The sequence below is a fragment of the Myotis daubentonii genome, chromosome 13 (assembly GCF_963259705.1).
Source record: "Myotis daubentonii chromosome 13, mMyoDau2.1, whole genome shotgun sequence".
Lineage (NCBI taxonomy): Eukaryota > Metazoa > Chordata > Mammalia > Chiroptera > Vespertilionidae > Myotis > Myotis daubentonii.
In genome coordinates, this window is record NC_081852.1 from 54673826 (window position 1) to 54700897 (window position 27072).

The 27072-nt window shown below is 39.4% G+C and overlaps 2 protein-coding genes across 5 annotated transcripts in view; one reads left to right on the forward strand and one right to left on the reverse strand.

Annotated features, from left to right (window-relative positions):
* Positions 1-373: 373 nt before the first annotated feature.
* On the reverse strand, positions 374-17812 carry DCLRE1A (DNA cross-link repair 1A). 2 transcript variants are annotated; one of them, XM_059661474.1, is made up of 10 exons: positions 17672-17812; positions 16028-17142; positions 11438-13138; positions 9821-9954; positions 8592-8710; positions 7388-7528; positions 6318-6463; positions 5380-5534; positions 1994-2135; positions 374-967 (listed from the first exon to the last, which is right to left on the reverse strand). In XM_059661474.1, exons 2-10 carry the CDS (start codon positions 16488-16490, stop codon positions 807-809), a joined length of 3162 nt encoding a protein of 1053 aa, XP_059517457.1. In that variant the 5' UTR covers positions 16491-17142; positions 17672-17812; the 3' UTR covers positions 374-806. The 2 variants fall into 2 exon arrangements, with proteins under 2 accessions (XP_059517457.1, XP_059517459.1); XM_059661476.1 differs by lacking the exon at positions 17672-17812 and adding an exon at positions 17473-17493.
* A 165-nt stretch (positions 17813-17977) lies between these two features.
* The window catches only part of NHLRC2 (NHL repeat containing 2), a 53179-nt gene continuing 44084 nt past the window's right edge, over positions 17978-27072 (forward strand). Inside the window, exons 1-3 of one of the 3 annotated variants that reach the window (XM_059661479.1) lie at positions 17978-18371; positions 22332-22484; positions 26371-26826. In XM_059661479.1, coding sequence (XP_059517462.1) covers positions 18194-18371; positions 22332-22484; positions 26371-26826 — 787 coding nt within the window. In that variant the 5' untranslated portion in view covers positions 17978-18193. The remainder of the gene's footprint in view (positions 18372-22331; positions 22485-26370; positions 26827-27072) is intronic. The other 2 variants (XM_059661477.1, XM_059661478.1) reach the window with 2 other exon arrangements.

Sequence of the window (27072 nt, forward strand, 5' to 3'; positions counted from 1 at the left end):
GGTGATGAAGAATACACATATGCACACATGCATATATTCATTATGCTGACCATTATCGTATTTAAACCCCATAAATACATTTTTCACATGCGTTGGTCTAAAATTTCCATTTTGGATCAGTTATTCAATCTGTGTTGGAGAGATCAAGATTCATAAATAAATTATATAATCTTACTTAAAAATACACTGCAATCTTAAACTTTCAGTTATCTGCTATCTTGAGATAAACATCATTCAAGCATCCTTTATTGGGTGATTATCTAAGCTCTTTGAAACATCTTCTTCAGAGTAAAATGCTGAATTTTTTAATTGAAACTTTATAAAATTGCATGAAAGGCGCAGTTATAAATCCTAAAAACCAAGACACTAGATAGCAAATTTAAGATTAATTTTTTATTTAAGTATACATATCATATAAAAGTTTTATCTCATAAAATATGGCCCATATTAAATAAATTTAAAGACAAATAATTACTTATATATAATGTTTTCAATCTAATTATCCATTATAATGAATCTTTGTGGTCCCAGACTCGGCCTTTATTTCCTCTGTGAAGGCTGGATGGAGAGCATAACTGCCCCTTGGGAGGGGCAAGGATCCAGGGTGTCAGGGAGACCAGCCTCAGTGATCACTGAGGATGAGCGGCACTCAGCACCAAGTTATTCAAATGTAAATAAGAAAATAAGCCACATGAGTGACCTGTGCGAGGTTTTTCACATAAAGTGTATTTCATATCACTAAAGATTTAACTACTCACAAGCTACACCTAAGTTACTTAACTAATTCAGAGTCCTTCGAGGTAACATCAATATCCAGCTTCCAATTTCCATTCTTTAAAATATTCCTCCATTGTGTGCCTAGATTTCCAGGAGCCAACATTCACGGTAGGTATGATTTTCTGGGGCTTGAGCCACTGAACAAAACGTTTCATTTCTAGGTAACTGCTGTGTTCACTATAAGGAATTCCTAGAACACAAAAGAAAAGATTGCCTACTAAAAATCAAATTAATAATAATTTAAAAATCCAAGCCCAAAATAGTAAAAGGAAAATAAAAGGATCCAGAGTGTTTTTGTCAAAAACTCCCTGGTGCTTTATTTCTGATAATAAAATGTACGTTTTAGGAAAAATACAGATGAAAACATTAAAATGATACAAAAACTTTGAACATTAAAAAATTATATAACTTTCCTATGTTGGTAATAATATGCATTTCCATAGATTCTTATTTATAATTATGGTTTCTTTTTAAATAATTCTTCTCCTTAAGCACTCTGCTCAGCTATGAATTTCAAGAGAAATCCTAGAAGAATGAGTAAAATTTGAAGAACAAGCAGGAGACATTTGGTTTCCAGAGTAAGAAAGCAGATTCCAGTCCCCAAGCTTTGCACACACAAAAAATAATTGATAAGAAAACAAATTAAATTTTAAAAATTCCCTTCATCTTCTTCCCTGAAGATCAAGTCCCATAGAAACAGGGAGGAAGGGTTATGTTCTGTGTAAAGTAGGGTCTTTAAAGCTGAAAGTCAGTCACTGGACTAGCGACATACCAATAATGTTTCCATCTGCTATTATTGTAATTAGTCCATTTCTGAGGACAACAGTAAACTTCCTCCAAGAGATGAAAAAATTCAAGTCCACTCTGGGACTCTGGCTGCCACCACATCTACCCACTGTCTTCCCGTTCCCAGCGTCACAGCGCCATCTAACCTTGCAGCACACACCCGTGCCCCCTCCCCATTTCAAGTAGTTCCAAACTTCCCCCTACATATCACTGATCTCGCAAACAACATGATCTGTGTCAGGCAATGTCTACCTACTATGGTCATACTCCTTCACATCAGCTTATAATGTATTAGAGATACAGGTTAGAGTTCACAGAGAAATGTGAAACTCTTGAATCGTTAAAGATTGCCATGCCTGTTTTTCTTGCATCTTTAATTCTAAAACATGGAATTGCAAATATTAAAAGTGAGAACATTTAATAAGTATACCATATATTGAAATGTTTCCTTTGGTCTGGGGCACGACATCTGCTATACTCGTTAACTTATTAGAATGTGTCCATCCTGTAGGTCGAAAAGCCAAAATCTGTTCATATCTCCCATCATACTTCTTCAAATGACTCTGTAAACCCTGTTAAATAAAAATAGGGTATGGATCTAATGGTCAAGGAACATGGGTTGTGTGCACTGAAACAACGATGAAAGGTGTTACATGGCACAGTCACAGGAAGCTTTCACTTGGTAAATTTTAGCTTGCCACAACCTAGTGCAGTGATTTTCAACTGGTGTGCCACAAGAATTTAGTGTAGCGATTTTCAACTGGTGTGCCACAAGAATTTTTAAAACATGCAATACCTGAACTATTTAGTCAAGGGCATTAACCTCTTTTTCCTGAGACTGTCAAATAAAAAATGACAACAGTCAACCCCATAGCCATCCGGTGTGAATGAATCATACCTGTGTTTTATTATCAGATCGGCAAAAAACATGTTTTTTTGGTATGCTGCAGAACTTTAGTAATTAGTTTACATGTACCATGAATTGAAAAGGTTGAAAATCGCCGATCTAGTGCCTTGCTTCCAAAATAAATAAAAAACTGAAAAAATATATTTTCACCTTATGTCAAGTTAAGCATGCTGAAGTACAGTCTGAAAAAAGTTAAGATGGGACAGTTTTAAACATAAGTAATTATATTTAAACATATAATTACTTATGTTTATATATTAAACATGATTATATATATATATAAACATAATTATATTAAAAACTATAATTCAGATAGTTACCCCCCCAAAAAACACCTAAATCCTACTACAGTTCAGTGGTTTTTAGCATATTCAAAAAGTTGTATGACCGTGACCACTATCTAAATCCAGAACATTTGCATCATCCCAAAAAGAAACATCCATTCCTCATTCCCTCTTCTTCAAGCCCTGACAACTACTAATCTACCTGCTATCTCTACAGATTTATCTGTTCTGGAAATTCCATATAAATGGAGTCACACAAAATATAGCCTTTTGGCCCTAGCTGGTTAGGTTCAGTGGATAGATCATCGCCTATGGACCAAAGGGTCCTGGGTTCGATTCCGGTCAAGGGAACATACGTTGGTTGCAGGCTCCTCCCCAGCCTAGGCCCTGGTTGGGGCTTGTGTAGGAGGCAACCAATCGATATGTTTCTCTCACATCAATGTTTCTCTCTGTCTTTCCCTCTCTCTTGCACTCTCCCTAAAAAAAAATCAATGGAAAAATATCCTCAGGTAAGGATTAAAAAAAAGAAATGTAGCCTTTTGTGTCTGCTTCTTTCATGTAGCATAATATTCGCAAGGCTAAGTCATAGCATATTTAGTACTTCATTACTTTTTTTTAAATATATTTTTATTGATTTCAGAGAGGAAGGGAGAGGGAGAGAGAGAAACATCAATGATGAGAGAGAATAATTGATTGGCTGCCTCCTGCACGCCCCCTACTGGGGATCGAGCTTGCAACCCAGGCATCTGTCCTTGACTGGAATTGAACCCAGGACTTTTCGGTCCACAGGATGATGCTCTATCCCCTGAGCCTATAGCTAGGGCTATAGCCGAATAATAGTCCTATTTCGTGGATATATCACATTTTGTTTATACATTGGTCTTTGTTGGACATTTGAGTTGTTTATATATTTTGGCTATTATGAATAATGCCATTATGAATACTCATATACTTAGAAGTTTTTGTGTGTAGACATGTTTTCAACTTTCTTGGGCACATACCTAAGACTGGAATTGCTTGGTGATATGTTTAAATTTTTAAGAAATCATGTTTCTTACATTTAACTTTTTAAGAAATTATTAAACTGTTTCCCATAGCAGCTGCACCTTTTTAAAATCTCACCAGTAATGAATGCGATTTCTAATTTCTCTAAATCCTCACCAACAATTGGCATTGCGTGTCTTTTTTATTAGAGCTGTTCTAGTGAATGTGAAGTGGTATCTGCTGTGGTTTTGATTTGCAGCTGCCTGATGGCTAACAATGCTGAGTCTCTTTTCATGTGCTTATTGGCCATATGTGTATCTTCTCATTCATTTGGTCATTTGTATACTTTCTCATTCATTCCTTGGTCTTTAGCCATCTGGCTTCCTCCAATATCATTTCACTACAACAGTTCTTATACAGGGCACCAAAGGTGTTCTAATTGCCATTCTTCATTATAAGACCTCTCTTCAGCATATGGCACTTATAAAAACTCTAGTCCTTTCTTTTTCATAATACTCCAATTCCTCCACCCCACCATCCTCCTAAATGGATAATTTGTTCAAATGGAACAAAGTAGAAAAGAAAGCTGTAAAATAATTTAAAAATACTATACCCTCTCCAAGATATCTGTTCATTTTATAATTAATCACCATCTATCATTAGCCTCCACACAAATTGGATGCCTCCCAAATTTAAAATGTTTCCAATGGACAAAACTCTGACATCGTTACCCCTAACATTTCTTATTAATTATATACTCATGAAAACAGGCCATAAACATTTTACCTTAATCTTATGAACAGAGGAATAGTTATACCAGTTAGAATTTCCTTACTCAAGTAAAAGACCTAAAGTGTTCATTTTCTTTACAAAATACAAGTGTTACTATTTATAAGACAGAGACAGTAATCCCAAATTAGTTCAAAAAGCTCCATAAGAGTTATTTCATGAACAGTACAGAGAAAAAGGAAAATACATCTTTTTGTATTATATTATGTTCTGAATCATTTTTAATACACAGCTTTGATGTATTCCATTGCTAGGTGTCAAAATGTTACCAAATGGAAAAATATCTTAGTATATGAATAAATCTGACAAGCCCCCCAAGTCACAGTGAGGTCATATTGTATGAATCTTAACTTATAGCTCAGACTTCCTCTTATGTTGCACTTCCACTATTTTATTTAATCCTCTCAAGTAAATTTTCAACATATATCAATGTTTTAAGGGCTTGATATTAACACAGAATAGGCCTGAAAAAAAAAGTAAGACCTCCTTAGAATTCTCCATTCATTTCACCACTCACCCAGGAAGAACCGGAAAGTGATCTTATGAACAGAAGGTCTGAATGACCAGATAGCTGTATACTTTTCTGCATATGTTTCTTCCCTTATGCCAGTCCTCTAGTCCCTACACTCCTGGTGCATATGTGAATTACAGTATAGAGCTACACACACACAAAATGAAAAACATCTTACATTCATTCCCCTTAAAAGATTTTCTGGGCAAATTTACTATAGGTGATGACTTCATTGTAATGGAATCCCACTGCATTAAATGCAGGTAAGTGGAATTCTAGTTTATAGTTATCAGATTATCTTTTCTAGTTCAGCCTAAAAAACTTATCTCTTGGATACTTACCTTAAAATTAATTTGCATCATTGGAAGAAGGTGAACTAGTGTATCACACATGTCTGTAGTGATGAGGGAATTAATTTCTGGTATATTGAGGCACTGTAAGGTTTTATATTTCTCTCGGGACATGCCCACTTTTGAACCTATAACATCAGCAATGGCTATAGGCAAAGAAAAAGATTAAAGATAGAAAAATTACAGTTTATGTAAAAAATATTACAACTTAGTCAAATTTTAAAATAAGAATTTACCAAATAAAAATAAATCAAAACATTCATGCTTTTGCCATAATATCTCAAAAAGGCTGAATAATTTTTTTGGTTAACTGTGTAGAATAAATTGTGAGAAAAACAAAAGAATTTATTTTTAAAAATATAGTATTTAAAAACTGCAAAATATGTATAGAAAGAAGAAGGGAAGAAACCAAGTTTGGAAGAACTAAAACCCTGGCTTCATCACTTCATATCTTAATGCTTGACCTTATGTGACGATTGGTAAGAACAAATGGAAAGTACCTCGCAAAACAATTCAGTACTCTTTAGATGAACTACAATGACATACCCAGAAATCATTTAGGAACAAAAATTACAACTATTCTCTAAGGTAATTAATTGATGGTTAGCATCAAAGGCATGCAGTGACACAACTATATACTAGACATCTTTAAAGTGTCTTAAAATACCAATGGAGCATGGGCATTTGCTCTGTAAACACTCTGTAGCTGTAAAGGCTACCAAAACCACACAGCAAATGTTTCCGTTAAGTTAAGCCTTTCAAAGTTTAAATGAATCAGACTCTGTCCAATTTTTCTTCAGCCTCAAAGGTAATATTGAACCATTTCAGGAAATAAATTTCAAGCACTAGAAGAGACCGAAAGGGCTTTCTGCAAAAAGAAGCTGGTCTTTATAATATATTAATGTAAATTAGATACAGCTGACACCCACCTAGGAAGACTTTCTCTTTTCCAATAGAATAAGTGCCACAGACAACAAGAGTGCGTGGGTTTAGAGTTACAGCCTCAAAGGCAGTGTTGATGGCAAACTGGATAACCTCCTGCTGAGATGGAAAGCAGTATTCTGGGCTGCAGTATCTGTAATATGGAAATATGGTACTTATAAAATAAGAGCAACAGGAAAGCCATGGCATTACATTGGATGCTTTCTTTAAAAGAAAATAAGCTGCAGCAAAATTACATACAACAGCAGTATCATATATTAACACCACTGCAGGTCATCTCACTGCCTGTGGGTACAATATTTGTTACCAGCTATTGATAATTTATGATGGGATTAGGCATTTTCAGTATGCTTTTTTCATTATGTTTCTTTTATCACCTTAAAATAAAGAAATTGCCTTTTTCCCTTCAAGATTATTTCTAGCCAGCCAGCTTTTTTAGCTCTAAAATTAAACCTCAATATCTTTTTTTAACCCCATCACTAGCAAAGAACATCTACAGATAGGGATTATCTTTGGACTAAAGAATTCTGCTACAGTAAAAAATAATTATTATTAAAATGATGAAATGAAATATGAACTTAATGAAGTAGTTTTAAATCAAACCATTAATATTCACATGGTTGTCTTCTCAGGGATACAGAAATATATACAGCATTACAGGAATATAACAAACCCACATATTCTAAATACTCAGAAAGAGAATCGGACTTTGGTCTCAATTTTCTCTTCAAAGGTATAATTTGTAGTTACAGATACTTTGAAAGGATAACCTAAAATGGTGTTTTCCTAACGTTTGCCCCCAATTATTCTTCCCTGTTTCAGTAGTAGGATTCTCACATACACCATATTTTCAAAAGGAAATTATAAAAAATAACTGAGCTGTAGTCAGTTATGACACGTAATCCCAAATTTGTCCTTAAACAGCATCCCTCTGATAAACAGTCCTAAATAAAATGCCATAGTTTTGACCACCTAAGCAACTGCTCAAATTATTCACAATCTCCATGGCAAATGCTGTCTGTGGGAAAAGAAAGCACACAAGCAGAGCTTCGCTTACGTGGTGTCTAAGTAGAGCGTGTGGACTTTCAGGCGCATAAGCAGAGAACGTTCCATGGTGGGATCCGCTCGGAAGTCTCCGGTGTGTAACACGACGTTACCATTCGGAAGGAAGAAAAGGATCATGACAGCCCCTGGGCAGCTGAACACAAACATTTCAAAGAAATCGTCTTAACACGGGCAGCAAAAACTTAAAATAGATCCATTTTATTTATGTACGTTGTTACACCTCAGTAAGTTTGACTAAAAAATATTAGAACTTGAGTTGTTATAATTAGTGATTAAAAGAAAGAATCAGCAGCAGAGGAAGCAGACAAAAACTTAAAGACAATCTGAAGAAAGAGCACTGGCCCCGATTTTAGGAGACCTAGATTTAGTCTTAATTTTAAATTCTCTAAGCATCCATGATTGCTAAGGTACATGAGGCTAACACTCTATGAAAAGTAGAAAGAAGACAAGTCAATAGCTGCATTTTTCCAATGTAAGTAGTGATTTTAAAAAGAGAGGGAAACATTCCCCCCCCCCCCAAAAAAACTTCATTCTTTAGTATCAAAAGCCTGAAAAATTACTTAAAGGGAGAAAAAAAAAATCCTTCTAGTAGCTGAATGGAGTACAAGCTGTTAATTTGTATGTGGTATTTTTTAAAATGCCAAAGGTTATCTCTCTTTTTTAAAAATATGTTTTTATTTATTTCAGAGAGAGGAAGGGAGAAGGAGAGGGCGAGAGAGAGAGAAAAACATCAATGATGAGAAAGAATTGTCAATTGGCTGCCTCCTGCATGCCCCCTACTGGGGATTGAGCCCAAAACCCGGGTATGTGCCCTGACTGGTTCAAACCCTGACTTCCTGGTTCATGGGTTGATACTCAACCACTGAGCCACACTGGCTGGGCCAAAAGACTCTCTCTTAAAGAACAGCAGCAACATGTTAACATATTTGAAATAAGGAGTCGTATGTCGAGCACGGGAATTTAAACTGGATGGGAAATGGGTTAGATAACATTTAGAGGATCTCTACATTTACTCTCTGATTCTGTAATTGGACGCATCATTTGTTTTAAAAGGAGAAATATGTTTAACTTAAGTTTTAAGAAATATCAAGCCTTTTAGTTCCAATAAAAAAGTTCTTAAGTAACCATGCCAATGCGTCTTCCTTTTGAATTTTTTTAAAAAATAGGCTATTATTAAGGTAACTTTTAATACTTACTGATTGGCATCAAGCAAAACAACTTTGATGCCATTCACCATACATTCGGTGTCCATTGGTAATGGATGGATATACTGTTCTTCCACATGAAGCTTGCTCTTCAACAAATTGCCAGTTATCTGCAAAACAGAATGTGCTTACTGCTGCTCCAGTAAAATATTAAAGTATTTTATTTCATATCTAATTTAGAACCCAAGCATCTTAATAATCTCCTGTTCTCCCACTTACATTCAATGTAAACCCTCCAGAATGCCAGAAGATGGCTGTGTCACAGCTCTGCTTAAGTACTGTCACCTAAGAACTTCCTACAATGAATGTGTCACAGGTCTGCTTACACAGTGTCACTGGCTCTGTCTCACCTGTGAAAAGCCATCCCTGGCATGACATACAAAACCCTTCATGATCTGGCCCCTGCCCCTTTCTGCAGTTTTATCTCCCATTATTCCCTATCTTGTGTTTAGCCATTCTGAAATAACTGAAGTGCCTGGAATGGGTCTATTTCTCAGGTGTCTGCCTTTTTATAACCAACTCCACTCTCTCTCTACCTGCAATCCTCTCTTCTGACTGGTTCTGGAATCGAACAGACCTGCCTTCAAATTCTGGCTCTGCTATCACTTGTTCTGTGACTTGGGGCATGTCACTCAACCTCTGCAAGCCTCAGTTATTTCACTGATCAAAAGAGGACAACTCAAGAATGTTGTGAGGATTAAATAAAATTCCAGCCAAAGCCCTTAGTAGCAGGCAATGAAATGTTCACCTTTCAATAATTCATTCAAGCTAGCTCTTTCATCATGGGACCTTTTCTACCCGTAGCCTGGGACAGAGTGAATAAAGCACTCCTTTCTCCATACTTCTGGGCACTCAGTTCACTTTTCTGTTAAAATACTGATCCCATCCTGGCATTATTTGTGAAAGTGTCCCTTAAGGCTGTAAGTACACTAAAGTTAGGTCCCTGTCCTTAAATTATCTTCTACTCAATAAATGTTAACTAAATGAAACTTAGATTTTTTTTAGTACATTGTGAAGTAGTTTGTCGATTATGTCCAAATAAAAAATGTTTATAACTATTGATAGAGCACTGGATTTTAGAATCTCAACGTGGAGTCTGCTTTGTCACATGTTGTCTAGTAGAATGAGAGATCTTACAATTTTAATTATTCCCTTTTAACCAAATTGTTTAGAAAGTCACTGCACTCTACAAATTTATAACTTAGAACACTAAAACTTACCTCACTACAATAAACTGGGAATGTGAAGTTTTTAGACAATCCAGCATAATGATCAGAATGAAAGTGGGTGAGAAAGTAGGCTGTGCAACCTTCCACCACTCCATACTGAAAGGCATCAACTGTAAAGCCAGTTCCTGCAATGAAAACACCAGCACAGCTGCCTGAGCAACACCAACAGAGGAAAAGATACCCAGTTTGGTTACAAATACTGAACCCTCTAACATCTTCACATCTCACTGCTAACCCAGCTTTGGAACTGAATTTAAAATTTATGGTAAATTAATTCAGCAAAAGGTGATACTAGAGATGAAAATGAGTCTTGTAAGTTTCCACTAAATACTCCAGCATAGGCTTTTTTAAAAAATGAATAATTATACCAAAAAAAAAAATCAAAATACTAAGCTACAAATCAATTACTTCTTTGTTTTATTTTGAGTATTACTTCTTTGAATATTTTCCCAATTCTTATTGGGGCACCTAAATTCCTTTATTTCTGCAAAACAGCCAAAGGAGAATGCTAACTTTCTTCTTAAAAAAAAAAAAAAGAATGTTCAATGGGGGTGATAGTGATATGCTTCTAAGGGGGCAAAAATAACTGAAGGCCCAAATAATCCTTCTTATTATAATGATTTTTGGCCTGTCAAAGGGCTACTACAATATAATAACAGATAATATATCAGCAGAATTTGAATTTTATTGTGAGGGGGTGAGAGAGAGGGAGGGAGGGAGGGAAACAAGAAAAAAAAAAAAAGTTGAGCTGTTCTAAAATGTGTTCATGAAAGAAATACCCAAGTGGGTTTATGAAATACCCAATTATACGCAAATAAACAAGCAAATGATTCTATTAAGACATATTAACATGTTACATAATGGACATTTAAAATACAGAAGATCAATAAAAATAATCATTAAAAACAAAACTGGTGCTATGGGTACAAAAATGCTGTCTTCCACATAAATATTTTGAACAAATTATAGCTCTAAATCATCAATAAAGCACTTCAAAAAATCTTCCTGAAACCAAGTGTATTTGGGCAGTTTTCTTTTGTATTCTTTCCACAAGAAGAGTTATTAGTTCCTTCAATAACAAAATTCATTTTCACACACATTTTTCTACTAACTCATCTATGAAGACATGATAAATTACAGTTATGAAAAAACTGAGAAACTAAGTTATGATATGGCTTAAAAATGTTTGGCATTTACAATGACCTATATAACCTGTGACATTTTCTGTCTTTGAAGTTATTTAGTACTTTTCATTTTTCTTAAATGCTTAGAGACAGTGTTTTATTATAGTTTTCTTATAGGGAGCTTTTCCTTCTTCTGTATAAAGCTGAGCTTTACTAGTCTTTTGTCAAAAATATAATACCAACCTATCAGTACAGTATCTTGTGTACAGAATATGCTGAATAAAACTTTACTGAATGGAGTAAGAAAGGTTAAATACATACACACACACAAATCTATGTTACAAGGCAGTGAAGTGGCATAAAAAAATAAAAGAAACACATACAAAAAACCTGTTTCATGCAAACACACACATTGGAAAATGAACATGAAATTCAAAAAAGGTGCCTCTCTGTAGCTACAACAGGCATTGATATTTCAACTTACCAGGGATTTTCTTATAGAATGGACACGTCCTTTTTCTTAATTCTCCTGCAGGAGATGAGTATGGGCTTTTCCTGTTGCCTCTCTGCAGCCTGCCACGAGGTGACGTTAAGAAAACTTCGTCCTTACTTAAATTGACTCCAGCTTTGGTCTTATTAATCAGGTAATCTGACCTCGACTGAGGCGTTCCTTCCTGTAGCGAGTCTGACTTTTTAAGTCTCTTTCTTTGATGCCGTGCCCTCTTGCTAGAAGGTTCCACAGATTGCCAATTCTCACTTAAATTCTTTGCGTCCAATTCTGAATCACTTAAAGAATTTTCTGCTTTCCTCTTGCACTGCCTGGGCCTCTTTTTATTAGGACTTACCACTGGACTTGAGTTCATGCCTTCGAATGCACTTTCCCCCACCGATTTCTCTTCTTTTCTTTTAGGTGGTAGACCAAAATACACACCTATATCCATTTGCTTCATTACCTTCGTAGACGTCTGGGTTGCACTGCACTGAGAACCAGATGGCAACATTTTCAAAGACTTAGCAGAAGTCGCTGTACTCGAAAATGGCTCTGTATTTAACACTGTAACCTGACTGTCTTGCATACCACCTAATGCCTTTCTGCAGGAACATGCTGAGGTAGCATTATTCTTAGTACTGAGGCTCTTACTCGACAATTCCCTGATTTTCCTTTGGGTTGGATGGGAAGAAAGACAGCCTCCTTGGGCCTGGCTTTCAAAAGGGTTTGGCATTTTACTCTTAAGTAGTGGAAGAGAAATGTGATTGTGAACAGCTGATGCTTCAATTATCTGTTTCTGTTTATTTGATGGAGAGGCGTGAACTTTCGGCTCATCGGGTTTTGCTGTAGTGGCTTGACAACTAGAAGAAGCAAGTCCCCCTGCCAATGCAGGTGGAAACAGCAAGAAACCATCACCAGAATATGCCGGATCATGACATAAAATAATACCCTCACTTGGGAAAAGAAGTTGAGATGGATCATTCAGAGTGCTGTATGTATACAATTCTTCATTGTATCTCTCTTGAGTGAAGAAGCTATTCATTTCGGAGCCACTCTCCTGCTGACTCCTCAGTAAGGGACAGTGGGCACTTTTAAACAGAGTACAGCTGCTGTCATCTGCTTCTAGGCTGCCATCTTTAGAGCTTTCTGCAAAAAACAGCTCCTGTTGTGAATCATCCAGCTTTTCATCTATATCGTAAGTTTCTTCATCACTTTGAAGAGGAGAGTAGGAGATTTCACAGTCGCTCAAGTCATTTTCTGGCCACAGCAAATTGGTGTGTCCTGAGTGGTTCTGGCTGTCTAGTCTTCCGGCAAGAGGCAAACCAGCTCCTACCAGCTTGTCATCGTTAGCACATTGTGCAGCTTGTGGAGCGCGTTGGGACGTCTGGATATTTGTTGAAGAGGAAATCTTTTTCTTGGTTTCAGGTGGAGACTGAGATTTTTTCAGACCCTGTGTCACGAACAAGGGATCAATGGAAACATGTTTGAAGTTCTCAGTTTGTTTTTGATCCGGAGACCAACTTTCCTCAAGGCTACAAAGAAAGGCCGAGTTAGTCTCACTGAAACTACCGCCTACCCCGTGGGATGGACTGCTAGGAGGACTATGACCAGCCCTGCTCTGCGCTAGCAGGAGGTGAGTGTATCTCTTGTAATGAGAAGGAATCGTCGAGGTACACAGAAGACCATCAGGACACTCTGAAAATTGTAATAAAGAAAAAAAGTATTACAGTGTCATGGCACAGACTACATTTTGACAGTATCAACGGATAAATCAACACATAAGTGCAGTCATCAGCCCCATACTGACAATAGCTCTTAACACAAATCAAAAGATCAGCATAAAATAACAGTAACCCAGTATGTTTTTGCAAAGTGCTAGTTATTATTTTTAAATCAAACAAACATGAGCTCCTTTAAAATCCACATCATCCTTACATTACATATTTCTTAAACAGGTGCCACAAACTGATACCATCACTTTCACTAGCTCACTGTTGCTCAGGCAATAAAGAATAGAGAAGACCGATATATCTCTCAGAACCAGAGTTCTACTCCCATTTTTCTTATGGAACAACACAGATGTATGGCAATTGGAGTAACGAATTAGCTTCCATTATTTAGTAATAACAATCTTAATTAGTTATAGCTGTTCATACCCTGGGCCATTTAGATTCTAAGATTAGAAATTCAATTTGATACACTGGTTAATGTGATCTGGAGACCGTTCCCCACCATACCATTGTGATTGGGTAACATTCTGTAAACCATCTTGGCATATCCCCTTGTATGTTTATTTTCTGGTTTATTAAATAGGGACCCCCCGCCCCCAAGGGTGTTCCATTAAATTAGAAGACTTCTTTGCTTAAAACTTAACTTAAAACCGCCTCATAAAAGTATTTGTTATAGAGTTCAATTCAAGAAGAGTCCACCTGAAACTATCAAAAGTTTAGTCAGAAAAAAAAAAAAAAGATAAATATCTTTGAGGTGGTTTCATCTACAAGAAATTTCACCCTGAGGTGTTCACCATGGGACTCCAACTTCCATTTCTGGATTTCAAGCCATTGAAAAGCAAATTACTAGCATTTGGCGAGGCTTTCAGTTGCTATTACTTTTATAAGAACGGCTAATGGGAATTTTAAGAGTTCTTTTGCATCTTCATGCAGGACTTTAAAATGACAGAAGTTAATAAGAAAATGGCTTTTGAATCACTTTTATCATGAAAGCCATACTGAGTATTATTTTTACTTTACTGAATTTTAATTCTTTGAGATTTAAAAATCTGTATACCTCATACATAACTTTAAAATACACAAATCATCAAAACCCATTTTCCATATGCTCCAAGTTGAAACTCTATCTTTTAAACATGACGTTTATTAGAGATTTTAAAAGATGAAAACACTGATTACCAATTGGCACATTTTTATCATTAGAACTTAATAACCTGAGGCTCCTTCCCAGTTCCTCTTCCTGAACATTAGCATGATGCAGCCAACATAACCACAGTTAGAAGAGTGGGTTATAGTCATAAGTCTCTAAAACTCTGCTTCATAAAAAGATAACAAAATGGACAAGTTGTTTAACTTTTAAGAACTCTCATCTAGGAAATGTCAATACCACCTACCTGTGCAGTTGTTGTGAGTCACATGAAGCAAATGAAAGTATCTAGCATATGTGCTCAATTAGCATTTATGAAAAATAGTTGAGATGTTTAAGGACTTCCTATCTAATAAAAGAGAAACATGGTAATTGGCGTACGACCGATACCCTTTTCATTGGCTAATCAGCGAGATATGCAAATTAACTGTCAGCCAAGATGGCGGCTGGCAGCCAGGCAGCTTGAAACTAACATGAGGCTTGGTTGCCTCAGTGACGGAGGAAACCAACGTTGCCGGCTGTGGCCGGCCTCTGAGCTGGCAGTTTAAGAAACATTGTAACAAATACGCCCAACTTCAGCCAGCAGATTGGCAACATTGTAAGCAAAGGCCAGAAACCTCCTTTCAGCTGGAGGCCTAAGAGCTGGAGCCAAGCCTCAAGCTAAAGCTGGCCCAGAATAAAAAAAAAAAAAAAAAAAGGAAAAAAGGAGCGTTTGGGAGTTCAGTCACCCCCAGCCTGAAAACAGCCCTCAGCCCCTCACCCAGACTGGCCAGGCACCCCAGTGGGGACCCCACCCTGATCCAGGACACCCTTCAGGGCAAACCAGCCGGCCCCACCCGTGCACCAGGCCTCTATCCTATATAGTAAAAGGGTAATATGCCTCCCGGCACCAGGATCAGCGGAGCCGTGAGGCCTCCCGGCACCGGGATCAGCATGACAGGGGGCAGCACCCAAACCCCCTGATCGCCCTGCGGCTCTGTGTGTGACAGGGGGCGGGGCCCCAACCCCCTGATCAGCCCTGCTCTGTGCCTGATAGGGGGGAGCTCCCCCCCCACGGGCCCTGCTCTGTGTGTGACTGGGTAGAGCCATAACCTCCCCATCAGCCCTGCCCTGAGTGTGAGAGTGGCGGCGCCCCAACCCCCTGATCCGCCCTGCTCTGTGTGTGACAGGGGGCAGCGCCCCAACCCCCTGATTGGCCCTGCTCTGTGTGTGACGGGGGTTGCTCCACAACCTCCCCATCGACCCTGCCTTGAGTGTGACAGGGGACGGCGCCCCAACTCCCCGATCGGCCCTGCTCTGAGCCCGACCAGGGGCTGCACCTAGGGATTGGGCCTGCCCTCTGCCACCCGGGAGCAGGCCTAAGCCAGCAGGTCGTTATCTCCTGAGGGGTCCCAGACTGCGAGAGGGCACAGGCCTGGCTGAGGGAGCCCTCCTCCCCCCCGAGTGCACAAATTTTTGTGCACCGGGCCTCTAGTCTATAAAATAAAATTCATTTGGACTGTTTTCAAGTTTGCAATTCTTTACAGTTATACCGTTGGCTGTTGTATTTTTACCTTCTCAGGAAGAGTACACATGCTTTTATCTTGTTTGCTTCTAGGGTTAGAGTGTCTCCTCTCTCAGTTTATTGCTTCCCTTGCTTGACTGGACTGGTATGTCTGGCCTCCCGCAGGTCCATTTAAAGACCGCTATCTTTTACTGTACTCTTACCTGTTTGGGAGAGTGGCGGAGAATCCAAACACTCAAAGACATGCCATCGAGGTGTTTGACCTAGTAACGCGGAAAAAGGCATCTGGCAGTTTGGGCAGTATCCATCGTACACTGGACGGATCTTTGGAGACACCTGTTTGGTTTTGTGAGCCCTGCAGTGCTTTCCTGGTGTGGTCTTGCCTTGGGATTGCTGGGTACCATCTCCACAACTCGAATCCTGACTAGAAGCTGTAGAAGTCTGACTACCTGTTACTCCAAGGCACACCTCAGGGTCCTCTGCCTTCTCTTTAGCTTCCACAGTTTTTCTTTTATTTCTGTTACGCTTTGACCGGTATTTGCCATCTGTTGCTTTTCCTACAGATTTTGGAATATTCTCAGGGCAATTATTTGCATGTACTGGTTTTGGTTTCCTTTTGGATTTGTATTCCCAGATGTCTTCTTCCGAAAAAGTGTCTTCTAACATGGCAAAATAATTTTTATCATTAAAGAAGCACTAATCTTAAGTACACGGAGAGTCTATTTGTTGTTACAAAAATTTTCCAATGAAATTATTTTACTGGGGAAAATAAAAACAACCTAAAACACTGACTAACTTGATGGGAATCTAAAGGTCTGGTAATGAGTATATTGGCAAACTATAAACCTTATACCTGAGACCACCTACTACAATAAAATTAAGAGAAACTACCACAGGGGTAGCATCTGAGAAGTTTTCTATTTTTTTGTGTGGCTACTATTTCATTCAGACACTGGGCCTTTTCCAGGGCTTGATTCATAAAAATAAGAATCAGTAATACTTTGAAAAGTAAGCATTAATGGGAGTCTTCGAACAAGCTTTGCAAAAGCGTTATAAAGCTGCTATCAGTTCTCTTTCCACTGGACAACTGTCCAAATAATTCTCAAATCCACCGACAGTCCCTGCGCAATTGGTTTGGCAGGTGTTGCAAACACTCAATGGCTACCTCAGTTTGCTCATTAAGACGAGTCACCCCATAATCAAAGCAGTGTGTGGTTCCCAGTAAACGTAATTGCCCTCGTCCATGACGCCTGGATATTCAACAACTCCAGCTTCCTGGGTCAGTCCACCGTCTTCCTCCGGCGGCAATGAACAAAGTCTGCACGATAAACAAACATCCAAACACGTGAAGTCGTGCCTGCCTGCACGGAGGCCACCCTCCTAACTCCAGACCACAGGGGTGGTCCGCCCTGGAGGCGGCAAGACCTCTCTCCACCAGCCTCAGAACAAGGTTCACCTGCCCATGGCCTCCCGCGGGCTCTACCTTCCCTGGGCACGCGGGAGGCTACAAGGCCAGAGAGCAGGGGCTTCCCCACTCCCGGGCCGAGAGCGAATGAGCTGCCAGCACAGCCCGCCCCATAAAAGCAATCACAGCCCTGCCCTTCTGAAGACGGAAGTCGGGCCCCCGGGGATGCTCGCCGCAGCCCACCTGCCACCCCGGGGAACAGCTACGTCCGCTCCCCGAGCGCCCCCCTTCCCCTCCTAACCCTCCTCTGCTGGCAATCCATTCGCGCCCGCACTTTCAGCACGGCAGGGCGACAAATGACTGCATTTGTGTACAAGCGAAAGCCATGAACAGTCACCCCCAACTTTTAAAAGCCTGAGGATATATATCCCTCCTCCTTTACCTTTCCAGTCTTGGCGGGACTGCTTCCCGCCGTCAGGGCCGTGTCGAATCGGCTGGTTCCGGTGTAAGAGCCGGACTGCAAAAAGAATGGGGGAAAAAAGTATGTGCCCTTGTATAGTCCTGCGGACTCACTGAATTTTATTTTCTGTTTTAAAGGCGAAAGGTGGGGGGAATGGTTCTCTTCCAGCTTCTAGAACGCTACCCGAGGCCTTTTCCTGTCGAATCTGGCGTTCCGAACGGCCAGCCTCGGCGGTGGCCCGAGGGCTCCAAGGGGCGGGGCGGGGCGGCTCGGGGCGGTAGTTTAATTACGCGCCGGGAATTGGCGGCGTTTTGTAGGGACTTGAGCACCTGAGTGCACGTTTACAACAGAAAAAAAGTGCCCTTAGTGTGGACTGGGGCTGGGGGAGAGCAAGGTGAATGTGCCGTTTTGAAACCGAAGGACGGGAAACGCTGCCTCGCTGTCCCCAGAGGAGCGCGGCCCGTGGCCCGCGGCGCGGCCGCCCCAGGACCGTCCGGAGGGAACATGGCGGCGCCCGGCGTCCGGAGCCGCAGCCTCGCGGGTCTGCTCCCGGCTCAGACCTCGCTGGAGTACGCCCTGCTCGACGCCGTCACCCAGGAGGAGAAGAACAGCCTGGTCTACCAGTATCTGCAGAAGGTGGACGGCTGGGAGCAGGACCTGTCAGTGCCCGAGTTTCCGGAAGGTGAGGGGCTGGCTTCGGGGTGGGGACCCCGCCGGAACCTCCCCTTCCTCGGGACGACGCCCTCTCCGAGGCGGTGGGCGAGGCGGGGTGGTGCCCGGCGGGTGGTTCCGGGCGCCGGAGCCGTGGTTCGCGGGCGCTGCCGTGCCCAGGTGCCCCGAAGCGGCGGCGCCGGGTGGGTGTCTGCAGGGCGGGGCCTGCCTGTCGGTCCTGCATCCTGAGCCCCGTCCGGACCTCGGGTTCACCCACTGCACCTGCCGGGACTGTTCAGAGGCCCCGGTGCGCAGTGATTACAGTGCCCGCGCCACCCGGCCCTTTCCGTCTGGTTGCCCAGCATCTTCTGCACCAGCCCAGCTAGCCTGTTACCCGTCTCCTTATGAACACACAGTTCCGAACCCTCCGGGGGTGTTATCCTAATTACCTTCTCGCGGCCTCCCCACCGCCCATGGACGTGCTCTCACGAGCCCTGCTTTACAGTTGGGGAAACGGAGGCAGGGGACAGCTGAGTGAGTTTGCCCCGGGCCTCACAGCTGGAACCATCTCTCGGGGTCGGATGATAAAGACCCCAGATGCCAATGCTTCCTTAGCGCCGCCACACGTCCCCGTTCCAAGTCGTGAAACGGATCGTTTAAAAAATCGGAATCAGTGGTGGCCCATCTCCAAGGTCCGGCTCCCGGCGGGCGCTGTGAGTGTTTGGGACACGAGGGAGGGAGCCGGGCCGCCCGGCAGTGCTGTGTGCTGTGATAAATGAAACCCCGCTTTCCCTTCTTGGGTCCGCACTGCCGTCGCTCTGCCCGGTGGTGTTGGCATGCCTCCTGGCAGGACACCGACACCACATGTATAGTTAATTGGGTGGATGTGGCAGGCAGGGCTCAGTGTCTCCAGGGAGGTGTATCGGAACCTTACCTCCGGCAAATGTCTGGTGTGCCTTTCCAGGCCTTTTGCTCCCACCTTGAAAAGTGCTTTTTTTTTTTTCTGTTATTCATCCTATACTGGATTTGAAATATTGTGGAATTCTTACCAAAAAAAAATGGGAACATGAGGGCTTATCCCATCAAAGAAACTTTGAAAGAATATAAAAATATATATATATATATATATATATATATATATATATATATATATATATATACACACACACACACACACACACACATATATATACTAGGATATATATATATATGCATATTTTTTAAAAACTTTATGAGAAGTTAGTTATGTAGTACAGTTATAAGAGCAGGCCATCAGCTAGGATTTAGGCTAGTGTTTTTATTTTCTGGACTTTGTACTTATAATGAGTGTATTTTATTACCATCAGATTTGACCTTTGACTGGTAAATAATGTAACAAAATATTCAAGCTTCGTATTTGACATAGTCACATTTTCTACTGGACCTAATTATTGAGGACAGAATGCTAGAGATGACTTTTTCTTGGTTTCTTTATCAGTAAACTGATAGCAAGAAGTCATAAACATAACTCTGTCTCAAAAATAGTATGTTTTTGTTCATTTCTTAAAAGAAACACATGTTTATGGGAACTAGTGTGATATAATGGATGGTCAGACAGACCTGCGATTGAATCCCAGTTCCATGTGTTAGCTGCAGACTTTGAGCAAGTTGCTTGACTTCTCCAAGCCTATGTCGCATTTGCAAAATAGAATGAGTATTTACCTTTCCTGTTTATTATGTAGACTGGAGGTAACATACCTAAAGTTCTTAGTTCATAGGGGAGTTCAGTAAATGTTAGCAGCTCTTAAAATTATATTGATTGTCATTATTGTTTTTATAAAATGTATGATATTATTAAGCCTGAGAGGCACCTCGCACAATAACTGACATGTAATAATATTTTCTCTGCCCTCAATGCAAGTCACTCTTTACTGTTTACAGAAAAAAAATTTAAAAGACAGGTTCATGAATATTTTGCAACTAGGATATAAAAATACATTAATTAACTTGAAATTGTATATAATCACTTGATCTGGCATATAATTAATACTTTATTAAAATGGATAATTAAGAGTTCACCCTAAAACCTTAATAAGTTGGATTAATTGGCAGAAGTGGTAATTTAATTAGCAGTTTTCTGGTGTGTGTGTGTGTGTTTTTAATTAATTTTTTTAAAATTTAAATTCTTTATTGTTTAAAGCATTACATATGTCTCCTTTCCCCCCATTGACCTCTCCCTGGCCGCTCCCACTACCCAGCACATGCCCTCACCTGCCCCCCCCCCCCAACTGTCTGTTGGTTTTTGTTGGTTTTTAGAATTTTGTTATATTTGAGTAACTCGTTACTGTTATTAGTCACTAGTTCTTATTATGCACTGGATCCACCCAACTCTGGCTTTCAGTTTCTATAAAATATTTCCAAATGCCTGTTTTAAGATACTAGGGGCCCGGTGCACGAAATTCGTGCACTGGGTGTGGGGCCGGGGGGAGTGTCCCTCAGCCCAGCCTGCCCCCTCTCACATACTGGGAGCCCTCAGGCGTTGACCCCCATCACCCTCCAATCACAGGATCGGCCCCTTGCCCAGGCCTGACGCCTCTGGCTGAGGCGTCCAGCCCGGGCAGTGGGGACCCACAGCTGCAGCGGCCCCGCGATCGTGGGCTTCGCTTTAGGCCCAGGCAAGGGACCCCTAGCTCCTGGGACTGCCAGCTTCGACCGTGCCCAGCTCCCATCGCTGGCTCCACCCCTACTTCCTGCTATCACTGGCCAGGGTGGAAAAGGCACCTGATTCTCCGATCATGGCTGGGGGCAGGGCAAAGGCGGCCCCAGGGCCGCCTTTGCCTGCCCCCCAGCTCTTAGCTCCCCCCTGGGTTTCCGATCACTGTCAGTGGCAGGGGGCTTCTTCCTGCTTTCCCTTTCGCCTCCCTGCATTGTGCCTACATATGCAAATTAATCGCCATCTTGTTGGCAGTTAATTTGCATATAGCCCTGATTAGCCAATGAAAAGGGTAGCTCGTACGCCAATTACCATTTTTCTCTTTTATTAGTGTTGATAAGTAAATATTGTATGTCAATTATACTTTAAAAGTATAATTAATACTTTTAGTAGCTGCCTTTATTTACTTATAAGCAACAAACTCATTATCTTTGTCTTCTTAAGTTGGTTAAATGAAGATGCTTTACTTCTTTTCATTATTGATTTTTCGAAAGAGAGGAAGGTAGAGAGAGAAAGATTGATCATTTGCCTCTTGCATGCAACCAGGTATCAAACCCACAATCTGTGTATGTGCCCTGACCAGGCATCAAACCCACAACCTTCAGTGCACGGGATGATGCTCCAACCAACTGAGCCATACTGGCCAGGGCAAAATGCAGTACTTTTAATGTTAGGTTAACAAAATCTATCTTCATAGTGCATAGTTAAAATTGTAAATAATGGTCAAATAATTACAAATTCTGAATTGCAAAAGTGCAGATTAAGGAGATTTTATTTTTCTTTGGAGGGAAGGGAACTAATGTTTACATGAAATCTGTAACAGTGTATTTTTCTTACCTTTGCATTTAAAATATTTTGCATTTATGGTCTCCTTCAAATCAAGCATTTCTGCTCTTTTATGAAATTGGTTTAAGCATTTTGTGTGTTTAACCTTTGATTTGAACACTTTGCTCCTTTTTGATATTTAGTCATGTCTTGCTATTTTTAAGGTTGACTCATTTTCAGTAGCCCTTTTGTACCTTATTGTGTACTTAGGCCCTCTTAATAATATTTGATATTTCCTCTTGTTTTTTACCTAAATGTGTTGATCTTACTTCCTTACACAGACTGCTATAGTGTTTCTGAAAGAATTTGGTAGCTTTTTCTTACTATATTTGCAGGGCTGCCTCATTACAGCCTCTTTCCCATTTTGTTCCCCCTGTCTTCTCTGCACACCCATCTTCTCCTAAGAAATAAGTGGTTCACATTTTAGATTAATTGTCCTTTTAGTCATGATCATTTGTTTTGTGTAAATTTCAGGGTTAGAATGGCTGAACACGGAGGGGCCTATTTCTGTTTACAAGGATCTGGGCGGAAAAGTGGTCATCCTTGATTTCTTCACCTACTGCTGCATAAACTGCATTCACCTACTGCCTGATCTCCATGCCTTAGAACACACCTACTCGGATAAAGGTAATTGCCCTTTAATTGGTTCTAACAGACAGACACTGGAAGAGTAGCTGACTCATTTCCTCACAGGCGAATGAATGTTTGGCAAGACTTCAGTAATTCTAAAATAATTTCTAATCTATGAATTAAGGACTCCATGTACCTTTTCAGAAGAGTTAAATGTAGTGATACTAGAACCAGCACTTAGTAAATTTAGTATATTTTTCTCTAAGAATAGGACATAATGTACTTTTCTCAGGATCAAGTATTTTAAAAAGTTAATTTTATATATCTAGATTTACCTGAGTTTGTTCTATAAAAAAATTAAATGTGTGACTCTGATTTTATACTCTTCTCAAGAACTGTGATACAAAGGTTTAAAGTTCTTAATAGGAAATGTGATTATTCTTCCTTTCATTTTGAATGACATGGACATGAACAACAGTGCAATACAGAATACTATAACAGATGCTCTTTCTTTGACCTGCTTTATGAAAAATATCTTCCAAAACACTAGGAAATCCTCTTTTATGGTATTGCAAATTCTGAAGATGTAAGAGATTAATCTTAATATTTACTTTAGAAGTTTGAGATTTTTTTCAGAGACTTTTTCCTGTTTACTTTTTCCTAAAAGAGAGCATGGCGGGGGGGGGGGGGGGGGGGGGGGTAAATGAAACTAAAGGTTCCATTTAATTAGGTTGAAATTAATTGAAGTTCTTCTCTTAATAAAGGATAAAAATGAGAAAGAGTCAGTGATCTTGTGAGTAAAGATGAGAAGAGAGTATACATGTGCAAGGTGAAGGACATCTTGAAACTTCAAAAACAGGAGTGAAAGATAAAATCTTCAGTGCTAGTGAAGCTTCAGTTGCTTTTAAATTGTAATAGGTTATATCTTCAGATTGCCAAACAGTGAGATTTACCAAGAACTCAAAAGTCCCAGTAGCTAAATCATGTTTTCAGAAATTCATCTGTATTGATTTAAGAACTATGAGTATCTCATCTCTTAGGTTTTGAATGCTGTGTCTTCTTCAAGCCCTTGTAAATGAATACATTTATTGAACATGTGTTAAGTGTAAGGTTCTCTGCTTAACTGCTGGGGAAATATGTATCAATGTATCAGAGTTGAATGAAAAGCATTATGGAACCTGAGGAAATGACTAACTTTGCCTACAAGCATTGCAAAAGATTTCTCAGAGAAGGAGACAATTTAGGTGGAACTGGGAAAAAGAGCAGCAGAGCCGCTGAAAATGAAAATGGGACAGGTGGGGGAAGCAACTGGGAAACTAGCAGGAAAGCATGGAGCGTGGGCTTCTTGGAGAGTGGTAAATAGCTTAGCTTGGCAAGATTGTAGGAGCTCCTGGGAAAAGCGAAAGAAGAGGAAGGTAGGTTGGGTTTGGACCATGAACCGAAGGGCTTTGTATAACATTCTTAATAGTTAGGCTTTTCCTTCCATTTAAGATACAGAGATATTAAAGGTTGTTTGTTTAATAGAATGATCACATCATAACAACATTTGAGTTTTAGAGAGGCACTACAGATTGAGTTAAGAATCCCAGAGTTAACTTTTTCCACACTTAAGATTACCCCTAAAAGACTGTATTTGATTCACTTTCTTGGTTAACCCTATACCTGGAACACATTCTTAGAATGGATCCTCGTAATCTCTTTATCACTTTACTGAGAAGCTCCTTTTCATAGCACAGTGTAATTAACACCTTATTTTTACATACAAATACACTTCTGAAAAGTAAAATACTTTGTAAATGATCTCAACATTATAATTTCAAAGAAACATTATTTCAGTAATATGCTACATATGAAAAAAATATTTTTTTTCATTTTAGAAGTTCAATTCATAATCACAAAAGCAGGCATACCCAGAGATTACATCAAAGTTCAATGAACTGTTGCTAACTTCATTGGCTTTCTTGCAGCTGCCTTGTCTCACTACTATCTGATATGTTTCTGAACATATTTGCAGCAATGCCTAATACTTCTTAAAAATGACATTTGGCCACCTATTTCAGCTTCCATGGAATGTTCAGTTCATTTTATCAGTAAGCCAGAATTGCTTAGCTTTGTGAGGGAGTGTTTATTAATTCAAAACTCCATGAAAGAGGTCCAATTTAATATCCAGTCTCCGTCCTCTGTAAAACAGCTTTTAAAGTCAGGTTTGTAATGATGATCAGTATCACGTTTACAGTAGCATATGAGAAATCATAATGCCAAAGTCTAAAGTAAAAAGATACTCTACTTAATAGTAATGAGTGGTCTGGTCTTAAACATTGTTTAAGAATGTAGTTATATGTTAAGGTTGTTATTCTTAACAGTTCAGTTCACATTTATATTAGGTGCCTTGGTGGTTTTCTTTCCTTTTCTACTTTAGAGTTTCTAAATTTTTCTTTTTCTTTTCATGCTGGATACATTAATGGTATGTTATTATATAATGCCCAAATTTAGCAGAATTGTTTTGTAAGAAAACAATTAGGAAAACTTGGCGTATTTTAAACTGTGATTACTTAGTATATGTTAATATATAATTAAATTAGATTTCTAAAAATGTAAATGCCGCCGAAACCGGTTTGGCTCAGTGGATAGAGCGTCTGCCTGCGGACTGAAAGGTCCCAGGTTCTAGAGCGTCTGCCTGCGGACTGAGAGGTCCCAGGTTCGATTCCGGTCAAGGGCATGTACCTGGGTTGCGGGCATATCCCCAGTAGGAGATGTGCAGGAGGCAGCTGATCGATGTTTCTCTCTCATCGATGTTTCTAACTCTCTATCTCTCTCCCTTCCTCTCTGTAAAAAAAAAAAAAAATCAATAAAATATATTTTTTTAAAAAAATGTAAATGCCATAATACAGCTGAATAAATGCTGGAATTCTCATCATGTAGCATATACTATTTTTCTTTTTTATACTTTATTAAAAATTAGAAAATGCATTTTTTATTTTATAGTGAAACTAAACTTTTTAATGAGTCAATATGTAATTTCATTTTGTGTCAGGATTCCTAAAACCACCACCAGGTTTAGGAGGACTCACAGGATTCAACAAAGGGAAAGGACACTTGGGGCTAAGTCCTTCCTACTTTTGTTCTGTGTGATTAACTACACAGAGAAAGGGAACTGCCAGAAGAGGGCGCTCTCAAATTGAGAGCCCTATCCATAACATGAAGGGAATGTTAAAAACATCCTATCCATGTAAAGCCTTAAAAAGTTGAAAATGTGACTCAGAGTTGAAATGCTGATGAAAATTCTCACTTAAAAAATGATTACAATATTGGCAAAAACTGTAACAATTTTTCAATCGAATTACATATTTTCAAACATTTTAGGAATAATGAAAAAGCAACTTGTATCAAAATTCAAAACCTAAACAGAAATGGACCAAAAAGAAAAAAAAAAGGAAGAAATGTCCTGATTGAACTCAGAAAAGAAATAGAGGGAAAAGGTCAGAATTATATTAGAAATGAATACTAAATTGTGCCAAAGGGACAATAAATCATGTAAAAATGGAATAAGGGGCATTGAAGTAAAGCAGGGGATAAAACTTAGGGAATAAAAATGAGCTAAAGAAAAGTAGCAAGAGTTAAAAAATGATTGAATTGGAAGACAGCAGAAGGTCCAACATAAGACTACTTGGAGACTCTGAAGAGTAAAATTGAAACAACTGACTGGAACTAATATCCTAAGTTAGAATCCAAGAAAATGTTCTAGAAATAAAAGAAACTTTGAATGTTAATTTTTTTTAGACCTGTGTTTAAATGCAGTCCAATACACACACTAATTTAGTTCTGCCTTTTTTATTGTTTTTTTCCTCTGGACTATTTATATTTACTAATGAGCCAATGCCTAATATGTGGATGATGCTACTCAGGCTTTAATATTTCATAATATTTAACTTCTTTCATTTAGACGGTCTTCTGATTGTTGGTGTTCACTCGGCTAAGTTTCCAAATGAAAAAGTCCTGGATAACATTAAGAGTGCTGTTCTTCGATATGACATCACCCATCCTGTGGTTAACGATGCAGATGCCAGCCTTTGGCAAGAACTGGAGGTGTCCTGCTGGCCAACTGTGGTCATACTTGGACCCCGTGGAAACATGTTGTTTTCGTTGATCGGAGAGGGACACAAAGAGAAATTGTTTTTGTATACTTCAATAGCTTTAAAGTATTACAAAGACAGGGGACAAATCAGAGCTAATGAAATTGGAATAAAACTCTATAAAGATTCTTTGCCACCTTCACCATTGCTGTTTCCTGGCAAAGTAACAGTAGACCATCTTTCTAAGAGACTGGTAATAGCAGACACTGGACATCATAGAATTTTGGTCGCCTGGAAGAATGGACAAATTCAGTACAGCATTGGAGGTAAAGTTTGTTTTTAATTATATGTAATGTATTTTTAGTGAAAAAAGTTCAAAGAAATATATTGAAATTTATAAATAAGAACTAATTATAGCACTATACATTGACTTTAACGTCATGAAATTTGTTAATTAATGTATGGTACCTAAAGTAATCTCTTCTCCCTCAAAAAAAACCCCTACAAAACCCCATTCAAATCAAAAGGAGGAAATCTTTAGGTTAGTAATTTTTAAAGTATATTTGTATATC